This window comes from Mauremys reevesii, linkage group 4 (assembly GCF_016161935.1).
Source record: "Mauremys reevesii isolate NIE-2019 linkage group 4, ASM1616193v1, whole genome shotgun sequence".
NCBI lineage: Eukaryota > Metazoa > Chordata > Testudines > Geoemydidae > Mauremys > Mauremys reevesii.
The window spans coordinates 56,862,134-56,888,431 of record NC_052626.1 but is presented as its reverse complement, the minus strand read 5'-3'; the positions used below and the strand labels follow the sequence as shown (position 1 = coordinate 56,888,431).

The 26,298-nt window shown below is 38.4% G+C and overlaps 1 protein-coding gene across 1 annotated transcript in view; it reads right to left on the bottom strand.

Moving 5' to 3' along the window:
• Positions 1 to 26,298, bottom strand: part of RYR3 (ryanodine receptor 3) — a 637,001-nt gene that overhangs the window by 416,452 nt on the left and 194,251 nt on the right. The window contains 5 exon segments of the mRNA XM_039536203.1: positions 385 to 506; positions 2,666 to 2,830; positions 12,108 to 12,264; positions 12,599 to 12,673; positions 18,721 to 18,814. Coding sequence (XP_039392137.1) covers positions 385 to 506; positions 2,666 to 2,830; positions 12,108 to 12,264; positions 12,599 to 12,673; positions 18,721 to 18,814 — 613 coding nt within the window.

Genomic DNA, 26,298 nt, shown 5'->3' with positions numbered 1-26,298 from the left:
AGTGCAAAGCTCATCCATTCTCTCAGGTCTCTGTTTCTTGGTGGGAAACAGTCTGCTACATCTGGAAACAACCTATTAAGGGCAGATGATGGTAAACATACCTTTTGAGAAAATTTACAAAATTAATAAAAAGTATATGATGGGGACATGCTATCAGTAAACATAGGGCCAAATGAAAATTGGAATTGGACCCAAATATGAACTTCTAGCACCGTATGGTGTTTGGGTTCATTGTTCAAGTTTGGCTGATTGTAGAGACAGGCCTTAATGGCAAAGATAGGTCCCAGATCTAATTATAAATCTAAAAATAATTAAATTCAAACATTTCAGTATATTTGAAAAGAAGTACATGAAACCCATTATAGATAACGCTGTGCCATATACCTTATGAACTGGCTAAATAAACTGGAAGTATTGCGAATGATTCGAGCAGCCTGGGATTCTTCGTGTTGACACCTTTGTAATGTTAGACCATCATCCATATGTCCTTCTTGGTGTAATATAACCTATGGAATGTAAAAATAAAATCATGTTTGGAGGAAAACGTGCAATTAAAAATACAAAGCCTGTAATTGGGCAAATAAATTGCATTTGGCAGAAACAATATTTCAAATGTAATTTTAATACTTTGCACCTCTTGCTTCAATATTGTGCTAAAATCTGCTACCTAATTTTGAATTATATATAGTACTTGTATAATAGCTGAAATCTACTTTGTCCAGGCAATTCTAATACTGATAATTTGCCTATAACAATAATGCATAATTAATTCCTCAGTCTTTTCTAGCAAGATCACTTAGAAAAGGGTAAGAGAGATTATTAGTAAACCTTTGAGATTCTTTAAACTTCTTTTTAAAGATAGCATAACAAAATTTCAATGTAAAAACAAAAATCTTTCCTTTCTAAGCTCTACCTTGCAGGAAAAGGAGGACTTAATTTACTATTTTAAGAATCATCAGTCTACAGGACTCCTGCATGGAAAAACTATTGACAGGAAAACCAGTTACAGTGATAAACATCTTTAAGACATACTACCCATCAAGGGGAATGATGTTTTGAAAGCATCAGCATGTACCAAAAACTTCTTATGATTCATCTAACCATTCTTACATTGACCTGAGTTCCTGATGGATCACCAAACTAATCACGGTCAGTCCAGGCCTTTCTAGATGGAAGACCTCAAAGAAACACTTAGGAGCTTCAAGAAGTGGTACTGATGTTTTAGTGGGTCTTATCTCTGCCTTTCAACTATTCGCGCACCGTAATAACACAAGATGAGAGAACGCCATGCTGACTTTTGAAGAAGATATAAAGCCCAGGTTCATTTGGAGTCATTCAATTCCATTGCACTTTTTGCCAGAGTAGTATGATTTATCGTCCCAGCTAAATTTTAGCCCCAGTAATTACATTCACACAATCTGAATACCCTTTTCATCTTAAGGGTGGCTGAAATGATTAATATCAGTTTGTTGAGTTTGTAAAGTGATATAGGATCCTTGAGGGTGTTAAATATATATTTAATGCCCCTGTAAACATAACCATTGATGGATGATCACAATGCATCAGTCACTACTAGCTGTAAATAATAATTTTACTCAACAATTGCTAGTATCCGCTGAAATAATTTTGCTTTCAGATATTGAATACCTTGCAAAAAGAATGACACATGGAGGTTACTTAATTCTTTTGGCACCAGTTCCATATCATTAGTCCTTAACACAACATTTTTATTTTCTCATTAGCACAATGTGTTCCAATTGTACAATCTACCATAACAGCTCTAACAATAACTTGGGAAAATGCTGTAGATAAACTATGTTAATTCTAACTCCATTATTCTTAGCAAAATGTACATGGACTTTGAAAAAGAAAAGGGGGGTCCATGTGCCTCAGACTAAAGAAATCACTTAAACGCATCTCTCCCTTATAATGGAACGTCAAGAGTGAGATCTACAATTTTGGGGAATTAAAGAGAATGCCTCAGTACAAGGATTGCCCTTTCTTTTCATCAGCTCAGATTTGAGTATTTCAGTCTGTATTTTAAGTGATATCAGTATTATCTGGATCCCTACCTCTTCACTACACACTTTCTAGTAAATGGAATCATAAAAGGGGAATAGTTTCTACAACCATTATAAGAAGTTTCTAGAACTGCTCCTTGAAATTAAAATGCCAACAGATTTCCTGATCTATGAACTAAGTAAATCTTGTCCTAATCTGCGCCTGTGTTTCTCCAGCAGTAGGTAGGATGCAACGCAAAAAGAAAGCACCATAGATAGATGCTGCATGTTCTATCTTTCATATTCATTTCTTTCCCCTTTTATGTGTGTTTTCTTCATTTTGTATTAAAGGAAACAGGATCAGACTTCAAACAACAAGAGCAAAAACAGCTGAACAGCTGGTGGAGGGGACTTGATCACAAATAAAGAGCATAGTGTTGCACCAGCCTGAAGTGTCCCCGAGTCTCTGAGAAGAGGGGGAGAAGGGCCGAACTGCAGGGGCATGGCATGCACCCCATTAGACTCCTACTATGTTCAATGTGGGTTTTTAAGGCACTCAACACCTCAACATTATCAGGATGAAAGGCAATATGACTCAATCAATCTCTTACATCTTTAATTTCTATGATTTTAGCTTATACTTTTATTTTTTTTAAAACACTTACCTTTCTTTTCAAGGGTCCTAAACGTGGTGCTTTAGCATCCTGTGCTTGATAAGTCAGCCACAATGCACTGGTTACGTGCTGGACAAAACAAATGGAATCACCATACTTTATTTCAGCGACTCCCATACCTTCTATGTCCCGTTTATGAACAGATTCCAGTTTTTCCTTTAGTTTAAAAAAACATAAAACAAAAAAAAAAAAGCAAAGGTATTAGTTTAATCTCAATAGTGCAAAGGCAAACGCCAAAGCCACTAATGTTGATTAAAGCCTATACTAGCCACTTTGCTAACAGATGTAGCTAAAAGTACATCTTTACATAATTTATGCCTTGATGTAACCAAATCAATGGGTTACATTCTATCCTCAGAAAAAATGTTTATTTTAACTCGTTTCATTATAATAATAATTTTTCAGCACAACAACCAAACAATTAAATAAATAAGCCTATAAGTTCAACTTTTATGAGGATTTCCATAAAGCTAGCATTACATGTATGTTAACACCCCCCCCCCAAAAATAGAAAACAATTCTAGTTCACTTTTTATTCAAAGTGAATAAAGCAATGCCCCATCTACTCTGCAGCAGACACTGGTTTCTGAAGTGTTCCTCTGATATTAAGTTCAATTAATTTTCAATGTGATTTTTTAATTTAAAATTGTATATGTAGAGAAAGTTGCTTGGCATTGTGGGATAAGCAAATTAGCTGGTTATTTCCTCTACAGTGATCAGCAATAAATTAGTTCATAATGACAAATTGAGAGTTAGCTCCCATGTGAGATTAATGGGAATTATTCACGTTTCCAACTATTGTATAGTGCTTTTTGGAAACTCAGGCTACCACTAGACCACTTTACATTCAGTTCACAACTGAAAGGTTTTCTTTCCAACCACCATAGTGGGAAACAAGGGGGGGGGGGGGCTGTGTTTGTTTTTTAAATGAAAGTTTGAATGCCAGTGTACAATTCTGGAGCAAGAAGTGGATTCTGTAGCAAATTCTATGACTGCAGATCTCATAGGACCCTGACAGTAAATTAAATAAGGAAACAGAATATTTGGAATGTATTATTTCAGTATGGGCTTTTTTATATGGCAATTTAAGGCACAGAAGCCAGGGTGTGAATGTAAAGAGCAGCAACATGCTGCACACTAACTGGCTGTGTGGATCCTCCTGTTGTACACTAAAAATTTGAAACATTAGTATGTCAAAAGTGCAATACAGAACTTTTAATGAGCAGTAGCAGGGTCCACACAGCAACTTAGTGCATGGGAAGTCAGGGTGTGAATGTTCAATGCACTAGCCTGCTGCATACTAAGTCCCTGAGTAGACAAGCCCTATGATTCCAAATATTTCAGAGCATTGTAAAAAATAGATATAGGTACTATGTATCTAAATAAGTGCTATAGTAGAAATCTATACTCTCTATATAATATTGTTTAACAGTATTACATTTATATGCATTTTGCTTGTTTTATTATTATTCAATAAATGTTTTAACATTTGTTATGGAGGAATATTAACAACTTTCCTCTAGTTACAGATAACATTTATAGTTCAGTTAAGTGGTTGATTCAATGTCATGTGGAAGCCCAATGTGGAAAGAGAGGTTCTGAAAGTTCAACCCCCCAAATGTACAAGGGAGTTCAATAATCAGTTGCTGCATTGACCCGATCCATATATATGGTACACACACTAAGGAAAGAGTTATGAAGAGACTGACAGCATTAATTAAGAAAATTGCTGTTGTGATCATAGATTGAGCTCATTCGTCAACATGATTTATGGTACAGTTCTTAAAATAGATTTTTTTTATACTTGGACTAAACAGATTTAAGATTAAAAGTCCAAATTGCTGATGTTATCTGCAAGATTGCCCCCCCCCATGCTTACTGCATTTCACTAAAAGCATTTCACTCTTTATCAAAAAAGTATTAATACTTCTGTGAATGTAATTGTAGCAAGCAGACAGTGTTGCTGTAGATAGAGTAAGCCAGCAATTCCATCATGCAGCATATTCAGATCTAGAGGCAGAGACCGTGTATTTCCAAAGTCACATTTAGACTCATTGGTACATTAATCACTAGGCTAATTATAAACAATTTTTCATCAATGTTTATTTATTTATGAGGACCCCGCCCCAATCACAAAATATAGATCTGATTTCTGGTGTCAGGCAAAATGGATCCTATGGATCTAACCCAGTAAGAGTGGGGGGCAATCTTGCAGATGACATCAGCAACTTGGATATTTAATTTTATGACATTTAAAAAAAATAATACATGGACTGAGCATTTCTGATATTTACAGTCTTTCTAATGTTACCAGGGTTAGGCCAGTCAATACTTCAGGTACAGACAGACCCACCAATGTTACTAAGATTATGTTTATTATTAATGTTCCAGTGATGCAAGGATGAAGCACAAGGTATTTGTCCTCTCTAAAATTCTGTGACAATACCAACTTAGGCCCCAGGAAATCAAGATGAGTCCTTTACCAAGGCCTAGCTCAGAGTTTCCACATGTTCCCCCTACGGTTAGGCAACAGGCAACCTTCATTCACTATCTCCCCTAATTCTTTCCACAAAGCAGGTCCTTAAACATGAGCTCTACCTAATATCTAGATAGGTATTTATATCTTTTGGGTACGTTGATAAGCCTGACTCATTCTTCTCTGTGCGCCAGAAGTCAGAGCAGAGAAGTTAAGGATGGTGGCAGGCTGGGAAGAGGACTTCACACTGAATTAGAGGTCTCAGAGCTGAGTAAATCAACTGAATGGTTTTGTAAGGGTCCCTGATTTGCTCAAACTCACAATGAGAAAGACAAAGTAAGAACTGCCACACTGGACAATATCAATAGACCATATAGTCTAGTATCACCTCGCTAATAATAGTCAATGTTGGAAACTTTGGGGGAAGACCTAGCCCTCTGTCTACCTCCAAATTCATGCAATTCACATTGCTTAATATATTGCAATGTGTTGTATCCACTGCATGATCACTTAGTCCAGGCCGGACATCAGCTAACCCTTTTCCTCAGTCTGGGAGCTAGAAAGTCAGGAAGAGCTATAGTAACTGTGTTTATCCAGCACCCTGGATTTAAAAAAAATCCCTTTGTGTTTACTGAAGTTAAATCCTGTCTCTTTCTCTTTGTAACATAAACCACATGTCTGTGGTTGGAAGGTTTATTCTGATCCCAGTGCCCAAACAGCCTATGTCCTTGAGTATAACAACAGCACTTGAATTTTTTTATCTTACCTCTTTGAAGTCAAATATTCAGATATTAAAAATAGCTATTAAACATGAAGTGCATTTAATGATGTTTGCCATAACTATGTTAATTCTCTTTTCACTTGCATGGAGCTGCCACATTTCAATGTCAATTTAAGCCTGAATAGATAGCATTGCAATGCCAAGATTAAATGAAATTACCATGTACTCCTTGGGGATGCCATTACAATGTCAAAACCATGGGAAAATGTCAGATCAAGTTTATGGAGATTGTACTATGATGTCCAAATGAGATGAAATTTCATCTCATTTCAGTGCATATTTATGGTGAGGACATTATGACGTTATGAACTTCTAAAGGGAGTATAATACAATGTCACAAATGAAATAAAATAATTTTGGTGCCAATTATTAATGTTAGCTGATAAATTGCTTAATGTTTGCACAGCACTTTGAACAGGCAAAGTACTATAGTACTAACTCTGTGAAGCTTATGCCAAAGGAAACAAAACTACTTCAGTACAAGCTTAAAGAGAGCATGTTATGATGTTGAAATCAAGCTATGTTAATACATTAGCTATCAAAATAAAATATTAAATTAAGTTATACTGAACCTCTAACTGTGCCCTCATTAATGATATTAAGCCACAAAACAAGGTTTTTCTACCTCAAATACACAACTTGAATTTTGGCTTTTTTAGGTCAGTTCTTATTTTAACAGTTGTGACACTATGAAACGCCCCCAGCTGTTTTGTTCCTTGGAGGCTGGCCAGTTTCCCTATGATTTCAGCTAAGCCACTTGGTTCCACTCTCAAGGGAAGAGGGATGTTTTCTAGAAGCTGAAAGGGTAGACAGGTCAGGATTCTTGGCAAAAGCCTGGTCTCTCTTTAAGTATTTATACAGACCCCATCACATGGTAGTGCCTAAGCACTTCCCCCTGCAAGGAACACCCTTCTCTTCCCTCCTCATAACCTGTGCTCAGGTTGCTTCCCTCAGGACAGGAACCAGTCAGGCTGAGTCCAACCAGGAGGTCTGGCTGGTGGCAAAGAAAAAAATCAGCAGTTAACCAAATGGAAGAGTAGGGAGGGAAGGCTGACAGAATGGAGGAGGGTAAGCTGTATGATGCAGTCAGTATACTGGGAGGAGGGGCAAATTCTGTCAAAAATCTGCGGAATAGACCAAGGGAAAGTTGGGTATTCTCTCTTCCCAGAGGGGAGCAGGACCATGAGTGGTGACAGAAGAGAGGCTTGTGTTATGAAGGGAGGGACAGGAATGTGATTGGAGCTATGTTGACTCATCTGTAGTCCTACTGTAAAGAGCAGTAAGGAAAGGTCCTTAGGGTTAAGTTCAACCATCCCTAAAAATGCTTAGGTAGATTAGAGAATAATTAAAATGGTATATTCACCTGTTCCATTTGTCCCTTTATTAACAGTACTTGGCAAAAGTTAAAGTGACTTGACAAAAGTAGAGGCCTGCAGTCCAAGATTATAAAAAGAATAGCCTGATCAAGCCAGCTCACTGAGCCTCTGGGCGCACCTTGTCAATGCCTATTTATTGCTGCTGCTGAATACTTCAATCCTATAGATCCATGTCCCTGAAGTCAGAAAATACAAAGCTTGAAATCTACTTTCTAATTTCTCTTCTACATTAATATAAAGGAAAAAAAGGAAGAGATTCCTTCCATTTTAATTCTGCACGTGAAACGCAGTCTTTAGTTGGTGACAAATATAAAATATATAGTTAATAATGAATATTTGAACATTTGGAAACTATCATATAAAAAGAAATCTAAAATACCTATTTCATTATCTTCTACCAAAAATTAATTAAGCTTTATGATAACTGTTAAACTATTACAGCATCCTAATGCCATTTTAATCCCCAAAGATAGCTACACCCTGGCAGATATGTAGAAATGAAGCCAAATTATATTGTATGAGTCATCTGTTACTTTTAAATGCATTAGAATGTTATTTACTTTGACTCTGATGTTAATAATTTACTTTTATCTTTATATACTTTTAAGAAAATAAAACCTGAAGTATAAAATATGAACTCTGAAATATAAAAAATAAAAATAAGAAACAAAAATATTATTTCCAAATTAATCCTAGTTATTCTATAGTTGTTCTCAGAAAGTCTTATAAATGGCAGCTGAGCTCAGCTTAGCAGAGTATGCCAAGTATTGTGCTAGAATGGGAACATCCCATCTCAAAACAGGATTCCACCCACCAGCTGTAGGGAAACTGTTGCCTCTCCAGTCACAATAGAATATTTCATAGAATCATAGAATCTCAGGGTTGGAAGGGACCTCAGGAGGTCATCTAGTCCAACCCCCTGCTCAAAGCAGGACCAAACCCAACTAAATCATCCCAGCCAGGGCTTTGTCAAGCCTGACCTTAAAAACCTCCAAGGAAGGAGATTCCACCACCTCCCTAGGTAACCCATTCCAGTTCTTCACCACCCTACTAGTGAAAAAGTTTTTCCTAATATCCAACCTAAACCTCCCCCTCTGCAACTTGAGACCATTACTCCTTGTTCTGTCATCTTCTACCACTGAGAACAGTCTAGATCCATCCTCTTTGGAACCCCCTTTCTGGTAGTTGAAAGCAGCTATCAAATCCCCCCTCATTCTTCTCTTCTGCAGGCTAAACAATCCCAGTTCCCTCAGCCTCTCCTCATAAGTCATGTGTTCCAGCCCCCTAATCATTTTTGTTGCCCTCCGCTGGACTCTCTCCAATTTATCCACATCCTTCTTGTAGTGTGGGGCCCAAAACTGGACACAGTACTCCAGATGAGGCCTCACCAGTGCTGAATAGAGGGGAATGATCACTTCCCTCGATCTGCTGGAAATGCCCCTACTTATACATCCCAAAATGCCATTAGCCTTCTTGGCAACAAGGGCACACTGTTGACTCATATTCAGCTTTTCGTCCACCGTAACCCCTAGGTCCTTTTCTGCAGAACTGCTGCCCAGCCATTCGGTCCCTAGTCTGTAGCAGTGCATGGGATTCTTCCGTCCTAAGTGCAGGACTCTGCACTTGTCCTTGTTGAACCTCATCATATTTCTTTTGGCCCAATCCTCTAATTTGTCTAGGTCCCTCTGTATCCTATCCCTACTCTCCAGCGTATCAACCACTCCTCCCAGTTTAGTGTCATCTGCAAACTCGCTAAGGGTGCAGTCCACACCATCCTCCAGATCGTTAATGAAGATACTGAATAAAACCGGCCCCAGCACCGACCCTTGGGGCACCCCACTTGATACCGGCTGCCAACTAGACATGGAACCATTGATCACTACCCGTTGAGCCCGACCATCTAGCCAGTTTTCTATCCACCTTACCGTCCATTCATCCAGCCCAGACTTCTTTAACTTGCTGGCAAGAATACTGTGGGAGACTGTATCAAAAGCTTTGCTAAAGTCCAGAAATAGCACATCCACTGCTTTCCCCTCATCCACAGAGCCGGTTATCTCATCATAGAAGGCAATTAGGTTAGTCAGGCATGACTTGCCCTTGGTGAATCCATGCTGACTGTTCCTGATCACTTTCCCCTCCTTTAAGTGGTTCAGAATTGATTCCTTGAGGACCTGTTCCATGATTTTTCCAGGGACTGAGGTGAGACTGACTGGCCTGTAGTTCCCTGGATCTTCCTTCCTATATTTACCTTAAAACATATAGGCTGACATTTTAAAACGTAGGTGCTCAAAAGTGGGCCCCTAAATCCATATTCAGAACTTAAATAATAGTCTGATTTTAAAACTGCTGGGCACCTGTCATGCCCATTAACTTCAGTGGGAGTTATGAGTGTTCAATACCTCAGAAAAAATTCAGGACAAAGTAGGGCTACAGAAAATGTTGTTAATAATGGCCACAGAAAACAGATAAACTTGGTGGTGTATCTGTCATTAACATCTTTTCAGTCACCTTCACTTAAAGCAGTACAGTTGCCTATGAAATTTGCTCCCAACATTTATATATTAATTTAATTTTTCTACAAGGCCCAGACTTCTTCATCTCTGCTCTATTTCTATATGGAGACATTAAGAAAGAATCTAATATGAATTCAAATTTTAAAAAATTATTCCTAGTATTAGAGATGCTTGTGTAAAAGCAACTGAGTTAGTGGCTCCTAGACCAGGAGGAACGCAGTTCAGAGGACAGAAGCCTAAATAATAACAGTGATGTGAGGCAAGGTTAAGAGAAAAGGATTTATTTATTCAGAAAAAAATAAACTTGAAGGGAAGACATGATACTTGTCTACAAAAAACACAAAGGGGTATTTATAAGGAGCTCAGAAATAATTATTCTTACTTGTCAATAAGTACAGAATAAGAACTAATAGGTAAGGTTACCTCAGTATCTGCAACATTCCCTTGAGCTTCCTCATACTTACTATAGGAAAGACTGTGGATATGGAGGCTAACTTCAAGTATTTACTTATCTAAGGTGATTGTCAAGTGTTCAAAATGCCTCAATCATAGTATTAAAGAATATATGTGGGAAAATACAGGCTAACAGATAGCAGAAACCTCAAGGAGTTATGCAGTGGGTGAAGCTGCCACAGTAAATTGCAGCATTGTCAGTACTGGAAATACGTGAGGCTAGACCACATATCCTGCTGCACTGTTCGACTATGCCGGGAGGAAGACAGGAGGCCCTGGATGTGGTTTTAATTATTGAAACTTATACTTAAATATCTGGGTATACCTAGGAGCTAAAATTATACAGTGCAGGTAATTCCATATACTTGGGGGGCTGCTGTCAGACCTTCCATTTTCCAATCCTGGTCCCACATATCCCAATGCTGGAACCTCCACCCTTCTCATATAAGCATAAGAGGGGATATAAAGAAGGGGGAGGGTTGACTCCCTGCCATACTAGTCATAGAAGCCCCAAACCCCCTTTCTTTGCTCTTTTAAAGGATTCCTCCTTTAAATCATTTACCACTAACATGGTCCCAGAACTGCTCTAGATATAAATATCTCCCACCTTCAGTCAGGTGGAGGAGCGTAGTGTCCCTCCCTTCCCCAACCTGGTCTGGCTGTAGTGCTTCCTGCCTCTTTACCTCCTTACTACCAGCCTGCCAGACAAGTCCTGCCCCTGCAATTAAAGGGGGCAACTCACCTTTGTTTTCCACTGGACAAAGTCCCCCACCACTTGATACGCAGTGCGGGAAATATCATACATGCAATCCACATTGCATAGAGACTACATACCAGAAGGGGCTGGAAAATTACTTAGCCAAATATCCAGTGATCGTAGTAGGACAGGCTAATTCCCTGCTAACCTGTTAGTCTGACTCCATTGGTCAAAAGCACTGTTCTCATGTTTTTTTTAAAAAACAGTATCTGCCTTAATATGACAGCAGCTTTCTGTCTATCAAGGATGGTTTAGGGACGGGGTTCTCAAACTACTATTTTTTTCATAGTTCAGATCACACCTAACAGAGAAATTCCCTCATGCATCTTCATGATCACATAGACCAGTTAGCCTCCCATTTCCAATCACATCATCATTGTGTCAACTACAACAATTGCTTATATTAAAAAGTAATATCAGGAAAGTATTTATGTATTTTTAGCTCTCCTGGGAATAATAAATGTTTGACTTTCTGGAAATCAGTTAATCACACTGCCTACTTCTGTTTTTCCATCTCCTCTCCCCCTCATAACTGTACTGTTTTTCTCAACTGGAAATGAGGAAAAATGCTAGCACCACATGATTAGTTAGCAGCTCACTACAGGTTACAGTTTGAGAACCTGTGGTTTAGAGATTGACCAACTAGGTACTTGGGTTGAAATGCTTCACTTGCGATGCCACTGCTATCTATATGACTACCTAAAGTGAGAACCAGGGCAGAATTTGTCCCAGTGAAATTCATCCTACCATGATATACAGTAAGAATGACTCTCTTAATGAGGTTCCTTCCAACTAAAATGGTTCTATGATCATATCATTACTAGAATAATTGTATCTAAAGATAGTCTGTCATCTTTTTTGCCTGTTAATAATTGTTTCCAGCATACAATAATCTCAATTTGTTCAACATAGTATCAAATTTTTAAGATGCAAAAAACACACTACCATCTTCAACCAGAGTTACTTATTCCTGTATTTGTATTAAAAATCACTGTCAATTGCTTCTTCCTTTAAATAATTCTCTAAGATGCTGGAACCTATTTTGATCTAGCATTTGAGAGTTTCATAATTATTTACCTTTGATGCTCTAAAACAAAAGGAAGTAGATTTTGTGTCTGATTTCCCTCTGTCTAAAAGTGAAAGACCTTGCTCTTCAGTAAGTGCCAAGTACTGTCCTGTTGTAATGTGTCGAAGGCGGAAAGGTTGTCCCCACTTTATGTAACTGCCACTCCAACTAAACAAACAGATAGCAAAGATTAATCTCCAAATTACATGAAAAGAACATTTCCACTTTGAGCTTTAAAAGACCTGCTGAAAATTCTAAAAAACCATCATATTCACAAACAATTCTGCCTAGATCTCATATGTTCAATATTTCTCTGCACCTTTGTATTATTACAGATTTCTTTTTATTAATATTAATGGATGGACTAAAATAAGTCAAGTAGCAGGGAAAAATATTTAAATCAAGCTATACATACCTCTGGATAATCCATAGCAGAAGATCCTATCAAACTCCTAGTAATTTAATGGGAGCTACAAACAACACTAGCCCAAAATTACAGTACCTTATACGAAGGGGTTCCACTCTCCACAAGGATCTTGCACGAACACCAGCTCCTCCTGTTTCATACAATACTCTCCTGGAGACAGATTGAGAAGATCATCTCCTTGCAGTTACTTATAATACAAGGATTTTATAACTTATTACGTTACTGAACACTGTTTTTCCAGCCACGTTAAGTGGAAGTGAATGGAGATCAGATTCCTACTCATCAACTGCACTGTCTATGTAAGAGTTTAAGTTGATCGATAACCATCTGATTTTTTTGTTATTAAATTTGTAGTGACTATAGAACAGTAGCTCTCTTTCCTCACTTACCTCCTTCTTAGGTAAATAATGTTCTAATTTCAAAAACACCAGATCAATTTTATGTCACTTGATTGTTCACAAATATCTCTAATTCATAGAGTTCCCCAATCACACGTATGAATTAATAAGGCTGTATGTACATAGAAGTACAATAGTAAACATAATTACCGATAACTGAACACATTCAGGAGCTGTAACTTACAGCCACCTGGGTAATCAGAATATCAATTTCAGTGTCTGAAATTCATTGCTAGACCAATATCTGAATTTCAAAGATGGTACATATATCTGTACATATTCCTAAATAAAAGTACTGTAATGTACTGTAATTCCAATTATATGTTGTGAGACAGTTATTACAATGCTATCTGTATGAATATTGCATTTTTATTGCTAGAAAGACTCAGCCCTTGCATTTACTAAAGGGAAACACTGCCTAAAAATATGAAAGAAAAATGTTGAATAAATAGCCCTCACAAAAACACTTAATTTAAGGAGTAAAGAAAAATACAATAATCTTAAAAAGACAGACTACCTCAAATGAAAGATAAATATAACACCAATAGCCCCTGTCCAACCATTCAGGAAAAGGTATGAAGTAAACAGTTTGGCTTCATACTATCCCTTGAAGGTCAACTGATTCAGGTTCTGCCAAATCAACAGGGGCAAATGAATTCCCGAGTTAAGTCCCTCCATTCCCTGTCACCAGCCTCTAAGCTCTCAAATATCAGGACTATTATCTTAAAGGCATCAGCTGTTCTCAAATGCGGTGTTGGTGCATGGGGTAAGAGGCAGTCCCTCAGGTAGGTAAAACTAGCCACCTAAGGCTGAAAAGGTAAGTATCAGCACTTCGATTTGCACCTGCGAGTAGAAAAATCAGTGCACTCTTTGGGGGCACTGGTATAAAATGCTTCTTTTCAGACAAGCTGCTGCATTATTCACCAGTTCCATTTTGATTTGCCTATAAGATAGCCCCATGTACAGTATATTGCAGAAATCCAAACTGGAGGTTACACAAACAGTGGGGGTGGTTTACCAATGGTATTATTTTTGGAATTTGATGGTGGTCATTGCTATATTTCCTTTTTTCCATCAATGACTGGGCTCTCAGGCAAGATTTATGCAATTATTACTGTGTGTATACTTATGGTTTATGGAGTAACAAAGCACTGTACTCAAATAGCATTCTGCTGTGCTGGAAGACGACTTATTTAAGGCTTATGCCTTAGTCTTTATCATCTTTATTTTAAGGTACATTTAATTGTTTTTAAAACATCAACAAAATAACGATCGATTAAATATGTTAATTATGAGAGTTCTGAAAGAGGGAGTATGAGAATTAAGGGACTACTCAACATTAATGCTTGATTCATATCAAGTCCTAAGTGTGTCTATCAAAATTTCCAGTTACTGATTCTTTTGTAGCTTTCACACACTTGTGGAAGGTAATCTGTGTGGTTTTCTTTCGTTCTCAATTGGGAGAAGACAACAGGAAAGCGTAAGAAATGCAAGAGTGTAGTCAGTAATTAGTATTTGTTCAAAGGAACACACCAAACTGCAGAAATGTTTCCTTTATTAATATGAATGATTGAAATTATTCCAAAAAAAATCACAGAGCGGTTAAAATTGACAGGCCTAGAATAGTGGAACAAAAAGACCTCATAACGGGTCCACTTGGTTAGAAGATCAAAAATATGAAAAGTTTGACAGTCAAATTCAAATTTGATCCATGTAACATGATTTGGTTTCCATTTTACAAAGTATTGTTTAACAGGGCAGTTCAGACTGGCTTGTTTTAGGAATGTTTATCTTTTAAGGTTACTGACTTCCAGGGTCAAGCCTGGCCTTTACGCTGCAATGGTAAATATTATAACACTTCTGGTGCTTGGATGAAATGACAGGAGTGATGACCAGACAATTGCTTACGCAAACCAAATCTCATTCCATTTACTTTTGCTGAAGACCTGCTCAGCCCTTAAGGGGGGCTGGACTTTTTCTTTATTTACATTTACTTTTCTGTTTTACAATAGAGCATGCAGCAAAGTAGTTTAACTATCCCTAAGTCTACAGAATTCCTGCTCTGACAAACCTGTTAAAATATATAGACTGTGTACAAGTTACATCCCACTGAATATATAATATCTTTTAAACTGAAGTTATATTCAGAAATGTGACTAAATTGGCATTGTGGGAACCACATAATTATTGTATCCTATGGTTTTCACATTGAATCTGTTTACTATTGTTTTTATTTGCCCAACTGTCAGGCCTGCACACTCAACTTGTGATCTTAGTGTGCATTTTCACTTGCAATAAAGATTCTCCAGATCCAATTCTGTCCACAGTCACAGCATTCAAACCAACTCAGATGAAATTTCCAAAAGTGCAACTGAGGACAGAACTTGACCATGCAACTGGAAACTGGTTTATACTACCACTGATTAGGTACAATCTAGAAATCAGTCAAGCTTGTTTTTTTTAGAACAGTGTAGGCTCTGTAGTTCTAAACAAGATAAAAGAGTAGCATAAACTTTTGGCCACTAATAAAAGCAGAAAGGATAGAGAACACCCACATGGATTAAACCTGCTGAGTAAGAAAGTGCCATTTTTACATAATCACTTTTCTGAACATAACTGTTCTTTAAACATAACCTTTCAATTAACAAAAAAAAATCAGAGATGGTAATTTCCCTGATGCTGTCTTCCCAAAGCATTCCTAATAAATCTGAGGCAAAAACCATGTGCTACCATATTAAAAATAATGTGAGCAGTGTGATGAATAGTGTGCTTCAACAGTATCTGTCCCAAGATGCACCTGTATTCTATCTAACCACACAAAGCCAAATCCCCAAAATATTACTTGACCCGTTTTGTGATTTTAACAGCAACATGCAGATATTATTTATGCACTTAATTTGCTTGCATCTTAGGGAAAAGAAAAAAATGAAATCTTCTTTGCTTAATAATGATAGCATTTAACTAGTTCTAATTAGGCTGTGAAGTTCACACATTGAGGTGAATGGGATCTGAGAGGGAACAAGGATCACATTGTGCTGTTGTTTTTTGTTGCTTACCGACGTTTTCTGCAAGATTGGATTATCAGAGAAGTAGCCCTTCTATTATTCTTGACAATGAAAAAAACATACAATTTTCTTTTTAACTGAAATTTTAGAATTTGCAGAATATTGTATAATGTAGTAAAAAAAAAATCTCAAGGATCAGTCATTTTTCCACTGATGCAATCTTTTCTCATCCCTGATGTTCAGTCAGGGGTTTGGTTGTTCCCCGTCACACCCTCACTGTTGTTTGTTTGGGGTTGCGGAGAGGGGGATTTGCTGTGTGTGTTTGAGCAAGGAACTATCAACATCACTGTTGCAGCAACACACAGAGATGCAGCGCTCCTGCATGACAGGCCCCTATGTTCTGATCAGGCAGGAAGAATGTGCACTGGGCTGTCACAAAGGATCAGGGCTTCCCTAGGCTCTACTAGCATACCTTAGCAAATGCCTAGTATCAGGCTCAGAATTTGTCTTCATTCATGCATTGTTTTAAGTCCTCCACCCCAGAATAAACAAAGCTCACACTCCTCAGCGAGGACTCAGTCTTTGCAAAATTTCAAGTTTAACACTTTGGTCACTTTTGCTTAAGACTTAGTAAAAATGGTGGTTAGACTATTTTTACAATTACTGTAACTCCAGAAAGAATGTTATTTAACCCTTCTTCCAAAAGGTTCACCTTCAGACAGAGACTAACCATGGAAAATTTTAGCCCCATAAGTAAATGTTTCAGAGAATTACCAAGCATGTGAAAGCAAGATATATAATAGCAATTGTGTTTGAACCTTTTCTATAGAAAACACAAATACCACCCTCACCTATTTAATGAATATGTAATACACAGAATTATTTTAAAACTGAAATTGCTTTTCTATATTGCAAGACTTTTTCTTCAATAAAACATATGTAAAAGCATGAACGTGTTGTTTGCATATTAGGAGTGAAAACAAGTATGTGTTGCATGAATAGGGAATTCAAATAATTTGGGGTGAAATTCTCAAAATATCCACAAAGCTCTTAGTAATCAGGTCTGTAAGGAGTTGGGGTAATAAACTCCCCTTCTGCCAACATGGGGCAAGCTACAGGACCCCAGTAAAAACGCCTCACAAGGCAGTGTTTCTGTTTTGCTGAAGTAGTGACTACTGCTCCTCCATGTTCCTCAGCAGGCATCTGCAGAAGCAGGATTTGCAGAGGAACTTCCTCCAGTTCTCCTCTTCATGCCATCCAACAAATTCTAAGCTGGTGCAGGGGCTCCTTTTTGGTACACAGTGATCCCAGGCCTTCTTGTCCCCTGCGGCTGCTGCTCTGCTTGTGGCAGGAGAACTGAGTCCTGCCGCGAATGGGCCTTCTGTCACCGTGTGAATTGCACCATTATGAACAGCTGTCTTTGTAGAAGTCTTTTAAAAATTAAATTTCTCTTCCACAAAAGAAAAGACTATCAGAGATGCACATCTTAGACAGCTCTATTAATAGTGACACAGGAATTTCAGGTTGTCTGGAACAGGTTGAGCAAGTGGACTATAATACACAAAACCCTTTTCTACAAGCAATGTACCATGAACCAAAGCGATTTTTTGTCTCTCGTGTAGTTCTTACTAATTAATTTTGCTCACTCTCTTTTTTCCTACATCTGTTCCTATTTTTCAAATGTATTTTGTTTTATAGAATCTATGTGTGACTGTTCTGAACATGCAGCAAAGAATCCTGTGGCACCTTATAGACTAACAGATGTTTTGCAGCATGAGGCAAGAAGCAGGCTAGAGATAACGAGGTTAGATCAATCAGGGAGGATGGGGCCCTGTTCCAGCAGCTGAGGTGTAGGAGAAACTGGTTCTGTAATTCACAAGCCATTCACAGAACCAGTTTCTCCTCCCTTGGTTTTCACACCTCAGCTGCTGGAACAGGGCCCCATCCTCCCTGATTGATCTAACCTCGTTATCTCTAGCCTGCTTCTGCTGCTTATATATACACACTGCCCCTGGAAATTGAACCAGACTAACACGGCTACCCCTCTGATACTGTTCTGAACATAAAGCAGTTTAAACTGGATACTAATGTTTAATTTTTTTCTGAAATCCTGATGATGACAATGCAACTCCAAACCAATCTCAGTACATTACATCACTGCTGTGGGTAAACTTCAAAAACTATTCCAGATGGCATTCCTAGTCAGATGGGAATTTCTCCTGTTCTTGAAATACCAATTTGTAATGAACTGGTCTTGCTTCATTAACATAAATAATAACTTTTCAACTGTAACACTGTATTTATACAGCGTTTTCAGAATGCATATAAAGCTGCCGGTTGAAGCAAGAGCACTGGGGAGTATTAGACACTTGCCAAACATATATTTAAAAATAAAGTGTGAGACAGACACATACACATAATATAAGAAGAAGCCTAATGACTGCACGATTCATTTTCATGTTTTTAGTTGCAACTGACTTCTAGTGAAATAGTAGCAAGTAAATTAGTCCTTGTGATTTCTCTACATACTGAACAAAATTGTGCCATTATTTACACCAGTGCAACCTCACTAACCTCAGTGAGATTGCAAGGGTAGTCAAAGTTTGCCCACTATCAGTACCAGGCATTCAGAAATTGTATAAAAGTTCTGTGCATTCATGAGCACACACACACTTTACAGTTTTATATTTACTCACACAAAGAAAAATACTGAGAAAAAATTTACTGATATATGAAGCTGCACTTCGATTTTCAGGGAAAAAAAGAAAGTGTATAAAAATCCATGCTCACTCACTTCTGCTGTGAATCACTCTGGTCTGTAGATGGGATTGTCAAACACTCATCATGGCCATGAAAAAAACGCACTACATGCCCACCAAGTAGATATCCTGGAGAAGAATCATATTACCTAATTAACTTGTGGAGACATTGATAAAAGCAATAATATTTTGAAGTCCACAGTTAAAATACTGACTAAATCCAGGTTTTACATCAGCAGTGAAATTAAATAAGTATATACAATAATTTGTATGACATCAAATGTATTCCTTTAGTATGATATTGTTTTCAACAAAAAAAGTCTGCATTGAAACTGAAGATGAAAAAAAGAAAATAAGTATCCCAGACATTTAAGAGCTAAATTAGGATTCAGAGATAGGCAACTGGAAATTAAAGCTTCCATAATTACTATTGTTTTGAGAGTGGCATTTTGAAGCAAAAGCATAGTCAAATGCATATTATTATAGTTTTGAGATAGAAGTGAGTTTTCGAAATTATTGAAATTTAATGTCTACTGTACAAAATGTCTTAAGTGAAGCTATCAGCCCATTTTGACATTTATAATGTGTGTCAAAATCAAAACTGCATAGCAATAGAAGGTGATTGAGGCAGAGAAAAACACTTAGCTATTCTGCAGATTTAGATTTTAATGGAGGCTATCTTTCCAACCCATTTAACACAAAGACTGCAGGTCAAATGTAGGCAGTTTGCTGCACAGCAGAAAAGAAGAAACGTGATTAATCAACATCTTACTGTGAACTGTTCTAACGTCACCAGTCAAATCTGTGCTTTTTAGTTTTTTAAAAAGAACACACCTCTAAAGTGGGGGAAAGGTTATAGCAGCAGTTCTCAAACTGTGGGTCGGGACCGCAAAGTGGGTTGTGACTCTGTTTTAATGAAGTCGTCATGGCTTATGTAAGACTTGCTGAGGCCCAGGCTCAGGACCGAAGCCAGAGCTCCACCATCCAGGGCTGAAGCCCTCACTGGTGGGGCTCAGATTACAGGTCCCCCGCCTGGGTCTGTTTGCCAGTGAATCATTGATATCTACTCTGAAAATTATCTTTTAACCAGTTTTGCACCCACCTTCCAGTAATTTCATCTTGTTTGCTTATGAGAGTTTCATTTGGGGCTGTGTCAAAAAAGCCTTACTATCAAGCTATATCACATCTACTGCTTCCCCCCCATCCACTAGGCCACTCGCCCTGTCAGAGAAGGAAATTAGGTTGATTTGGCATGTTCTTGACAAATCCAAGCTGGCTATTCCTTATAAATCTATTGCTTAATAATTTGTTTCAGTTTCTTTCCAGGTAACAAAGTTAGGTTGACTCATCTTTTTGTTCCCTTTTTAACCAGAGGTACAGTTTGCCCTTCTCCAGTCCTCTCAGGCCGCATGAGTTTTCAGATAATTGTTAATGGTTCCAAGATTGTTTCAGCTAGTTCCTTAATTACCCTAGGGTGAATTTCATTAGGCCCTGCTGACGTAAATACATTTTACTTATTTAAATATTCTTTAATCTGTTTTCCCCTATTTTGCCTATGTTCCTTCCTCCTTGTTAATACTGTGTTGAGTATCTGGTCAACATTCACATTTTTAGTGAACCCTGAAGCAAAATAGGCATTAAACACCTCAGCCTTCTTGATGTGATTATTAGCTCTCCTTCCCCGCTATGCAGAATATCTACACTTTCCTTCATCTTCCTCTTGCTCCTAACATATTAAAGAACCTCTACTTCTTGCCTTTTATGTCCTTTGCTAAGTATAACTTATTCTGTACCTTAGCTTTTCTGATTTTGTCCCTACATGATTGTGCTATTCTTCTGTACTCATCCTTAGCCATTCATCCTTGTTTCCACATTTTGTAGGATTCTTTTTTGATTTTCAGGTCATTAAAATGATCCTGATGGAGCCACACTGGCCCTCTTATTATTCTTCCTATGTTTTCTTTGCATCAGGCTAGTTTACAGTTTTGCCTTTAATACTGCCTCCTTAAGAAACTGCCAGCATTCCTGAACTCTTTTCATCCCTTAGATTTTCTTCCTATGGGACCTTACCTACTAGTTCTCTGAGTTTGTTAAAGTCTGCTTTTGTGAAATCCATTCTCCTTATTTTGCTGCTTTCACTCCTTCCTTTTTTTTTGGAATCATGAAATCTATCATTGCATGATCAAGTTTACCCAAATTGCCTTCAACCTTCCGATTTCCAACCAATTCCACCCTGCTGGTTAGATTCAAGTCTAAACAGGCTCGCTCACTGGTTTCTTCCTTCATTTTGCAAAACAAAAAGTTGTCCCCAATACACTCCAAGAACTTATTGGATATTTTGTGTTTTGCCATTTTGTAACTGATGTCTGGGTAGTTTAAGTCCCCCAATTACTACCAAGTCTTGTGTTTTCAATATTTCTATGTTCCAGAAATGCCTAATCCACCTCCTACTCCTTAGTTGGTGGTCTCTACAGTAGACCTCTTCCATGACACCACTTTTATTTTTCCCCCTCTTTTATCTGTATTCAGAAACTTTCAATTGGTCTGCCCCTCATCTCCTTCTGGAACTCAGAATAAGTGTATATATTCTTGATGTATAATGCAACACCTCTTCCCTTCTTCCTGCCTGTCCTTCTTGGACAAGCTATACTCCTTATAGCAGTCATGATATTTATCCCACCGAGTCTATGTCACACCAATTAAGTCACAATTTAGCTTATATACTAATAGTTCCAGTTCGTCCAGTTTATCCCTATACTCCTTATGGCACTCTCCACAGTGTCTGCACCAGGGGAGTTCTTCCTGGACAGATAAGAAGCTTTTAGAGTTCCTATAAGCAGCTCTAGCCTTTTTACCTAACATAAAGAAGCCAGAGAGACCCCATATTTTTGCATTTAAGATGAGGAGGCATTTGCAGATCCCTGTTGCATCAGGATTTGAAAAGATATCTTTGTAAGAAGAATCAATAAGAAAACTCTGGAACACCAGAAAGAAAGCCTTGAATAACTTGATAGTACTGACCCAAAGATAGATTGATGCTACATATGATATACTGATTTCCATATGTAAATGGCCAAGTTTTAAAAATGTGACCTCCGTTTAAGTAGGTGCACCTGCGTGCATGTATATTTTTCTAACACTACTGATAGACAGGTGCTATAGGCTTGCTGTGTATATGCACTCATATGCAAATGACGAATGCAAATTTTCAAACAGGTGAGTTTAAAAGTGCATAATTAAATAACTGGATACATCGGAGGTTTACACAAACATATGGATATTTGCATGTGTAATCCAGATATCCATATTACACTAAAGTATTAGCAAGCCTGATTTATGCTCATACAGAAATGTATGCACACTTTTGTGAACAAAAGATAAACCTAGGACCAGAATCACACTTAGAGATGCAGGTGATTATGCTTGAAAAACTAATGGGCAAAGATGCATACAGAAATAATTGAAGCCATTTTTGAAAATCTGGCCCACATATTCTGATATCAAGTATACTCTTTTCCAAAATACTGGAAAATAACCTTTTTGATAGAAAATTTTTTGCTATAAAAATTAACAGTAGTAATAATATAACAATACTAATAAAGCATTAACTGAGTCATTGAAAGTTAATGGCATATTTTATAATTAGTCCACAACATCCTGTGACAAGGCACCTTCTTGGGCTCACCAGCCTCGTCTGCTTTTTGCCTTGGTGAGACAGGCTTGGGTAAAATAGTCCCTCTTGGTGGCACAGGGGAAGTCTGTTCCTTCTCTCCACCAGTCTTTTTAGCTTGTTTTTCTCCCTTATCGGAGGGAATGCAGCTTCCCTTCCTGGTGAGGCTCGCTGTCTTGCTACTCCTGACCTACTGGTAGCAGGACTCTTTCTCTCTCTCCTCTTTTCCCTCCTCCCCACGGGAGGGTTTGAAAAGGTCTCAGGCAGCCCTTAGTTGGAATCAGCTGATCCTAATTGACCTCAGGAAACTCCCTCTCAGCTGTTCCTAATTGATTCTCTGGTAGCCCCTTCTCAGCTGAACCTGATTGACCTGTAGTTATCCCTCCTCAGTTGATAGGGAGGAGGGCCTTTTAACCCTCTGAGACTGTTTTCTACCCCCCTCCCTTGCACCTGCCTGTCCTGAGTTTATCACAATCCTTACACATAAAGCATAATTTTATGAGATTATTTCCATTCATCTTTTTTTTTAGTACATGCTCTGCCTGCAAAACAGACTCTCTCTAATAGGTGTTAAAACATTCACAAGTTACTCATAGTTCTTCTTGCATTATTACAAATAGACAAAACTCTATCAAAATATTTTTGATGTTTAAGAGTAATGCACAGTTCATCCTCTGGGACTATTAATTGCTTAATTTATTTTAAAAATTAGTATATTCAGTGTTCGTCATCTTAATGACAACAAAAGAAAGTTGCGTCCCATTGTGAGTCTCATCTCTAGTAATTAGATATCTTATATTAAATATATTCTGCATACACAGAACTTTGATAAGTGATTTGGTGTTACAATTTTTCTACATAATTATAGCAATATTCTGAAAATAAGGGTAGTCTTGCCAAAAAGCACTTGTGTTTGAGGGTTTTATCCTACTTAAAAAATTTGGCCTCAAAATGTGATACAGAATGTAACAACTTGAGGACATTTGGTACCCATGAAAGTGAAGACCTAATAGCACTGGCTTGAACAAAGCATAATACAGATAGGGACGCCGCTCAAAATTCTCCCGTCAAGCTAGCTACCACCTCTCAGGAAGGCAGAGTACCTATCTCAATGGGAGAATGCCTCCCATCAGTGTAGGTAGCATCTTCATGGAAGGGCTACTGTGGTACAGTTGCATTGCTGCAGCATTTTAAGTGTAAATATGCCCAATATCTTCTTACATGTCCTGTCACTTCTTTAAACTACAGAACATAAAAATGAAGTAATCTTTCCTGAAATTTCTATGCTGTCTATTTCCCACTTTTCTCCTTCACTTTTGTCTAAGTTTGTTGAAAAGTTCACTTTTCTCTGTGTTTATCTTTCATTCCCCCAATTCCTTTCCCTGTCATACCCAGGCTCTCCAAAACTTGCTGCTGCTTCTTATAATGTTTCTGTCATACCTCTTCTCTTCCCTTACTGCCAAAAACATAGTTCACTTGGTGCTTCTTTCTTACCTACACTATCCTAACATCTTTCCATCCAGTTTCCCGGATTCTTTTCTTTCCAATATGTTTTTCTGCATAATTAAGGTTAATTACCTGTAACCGGTGTGAAAGTAGAAAAAAAGAATAAAGGAAATTTCAATACAGTGTAGTTTGTAAGCAAAAGTCAGACTAGCTGTAACCCTAATAACGCAAAATTTGTAAAAGCAAAAATTGTGTAAGGCAAGTAAAAAAGAACTGTGTAAAAACTTGTGGTGACCTTGTGTTAAATAAGTAAAAAAATGTAGACTGTAGTCTAAATAATTAAAAAAAAAAATCAGAATAATATGTATAAACAAAATGCAGCTGTCGCCCATTATTGTATGTGTAGCAATAAATGAAGCCAAGTCCGTCAGTCTGTTCCAGTGGAGCGCCCCAAGCGGGGGTTTTCCACGTCCTTTTATTATAATGGGTTACATAAATCATCCTATTATGCGCATGTACTAACTCAATCCAACTCCTCGCCCCCTCCCCTGATTGGTGCTCTATGCATTGCGTGTTCCAGTGGTAAACACCTGGTCGGCGCTTAATCAGTGTGTCTCCTGACCGAGTGTGGGGGGGTGGGAACCACTTCAGCCGCTCTAAAGTCGGGGGCGGTCTTCCTACCCCCTTAGTGCTTAAGAAGTGTAAAGTTCCTACAGTATGAAACAAAGGGTATAAATGCTCGCTGTAAATGTTTACCTGTAGAGAGACCTGTTTTGCTCTCTCTCTCTCCATGCAATTGCTAAAAAATAAAGTGTATCTAACTTGCTGCACCCAAACCTAAAAGTAAAAACTCTGTTTTTCTCCAACACCGGCATTCTTTGAGATGAGCCTCTGCTCAGTCCCACTTGTTGGACCAAGGCAACTGCACCACAAGCTTTTGGAGAGCACCATCCATTTGGGGCACTTTCCCCTCCTGGAGGGTTCCAAAGGTATAAAAAAAGTGATTGGCCCCAACTGACCCTCAGTTCTTCCACTAATTCAGGAATTCCTAACCTGAGACTCCTAAAAAGTGGGGAACACAAATACCATGGTCTCATCTCAAAGAACTCCAGTTACTTAATTTCTTCTTTGTCATGAATAGTTAGTAAAGGGTTAAAGCATAGTACCTGGTGGGCACCTGACCTGAGGACCAATCAGGGAAAAGAATTTGAAATTTCTAGGAGGGAACTTTTTCCCTCTGATTCTGTGTCTTTTGTCTTTGGCCGTTTGGAGTTCAAGAGACCAGACGAGTTAATCAAGTCCCTACAAGTTCCACCTTTCTGAACTAATTTCTTCTAGTCAAGATAGTGAGTATTAGAAAGATACTTTGTGTCCTTATCTAATAATCCTATGTTTGCAATTCTGTGTGTTTGTTATTGATTATTCTTAATTCTGCTTGTACTGGTTGTACTGAGAAAGAGAGAGGATTCTCTCCAGAACTTAGCAAGGTTATACCCTATGAGTGTCCAGCTTGGACTCATAGAGATTCTGTATTTTCTTTTTGTTCTCTTAATAAATTCTTTTCTTTTCTTTGGACTTGGTTAATTCCTTCCCTTGGGGAAATTCAGGGGAAGGGGAGGGGGAAGTGGGCTGCTTCCCTGTGTGTAGAGATTCAAGGCGTTTGAATCCAGGTATCTCTCTTCAGAGCAGGCTGGAGAGAGGGAAGAGAGGGGAGGGGGAAGGTTCCTCCTCTGTGAATTGATCTGTGTTCCCAGGGAGTGTCTTTGAAGGGAGACAGGGGGGAAACAGGGGTGTCCCGGCCCACGAAATTGACCGGGTGGTGGCAGCCGAAGGGGAGACCTACCCTAGGATTTTGGGGTGGGGGAAGACATGCTGGTCCTCACTTTGAAACCCCCCAGTTTCAAGTGAGGGTTCAGACCAGGACATTCTTCAAATGGCTTCTGTATATTCCCACCCTTTTAGAAAGCAGTACAAAGCCTAGGAAGGCAGTCTGAGTTCTTCTAGATAAACAAGAACAGCAGGAATGCCAAGGAAGCATCAGCTCTGGCTGCCAGGTCAAGAGTGAATAGAGGTGAATGAACGTCTTGCTCTCTCAAAGCACGTTTTAATGTGGGGATTTTTTTTTGCTGAAAATACATGTACAGCTGCAGTTTCAGTCATGCAATATGGTGTGATGAAGACAGTGTGAGGGCTTGCCTTCAATGCTGCCTTTGTCCTGGATGAAGACTGACATTTCCAGGAGGCTGAAGCTGTCAGGTCATGATAATTGTGAAACATAGTGCATTTTACATGGACAACCTTTGGACCACAAAGGACGGACTCGTTGTGACATACTGGGGCACAATGCAGTCTAGTGGGGGTCTGTGTCACCCCTGCCCTGCAACCATGGGGGCCTTACAATGCTTTGCTGTAGTAGCTCCCAGCTGGGATGCTCACAACAGTCTTCCAGCATGTAAGCCGCACCCTGAGTGTCTGTGCATAACTGCAGCCTGCTAGC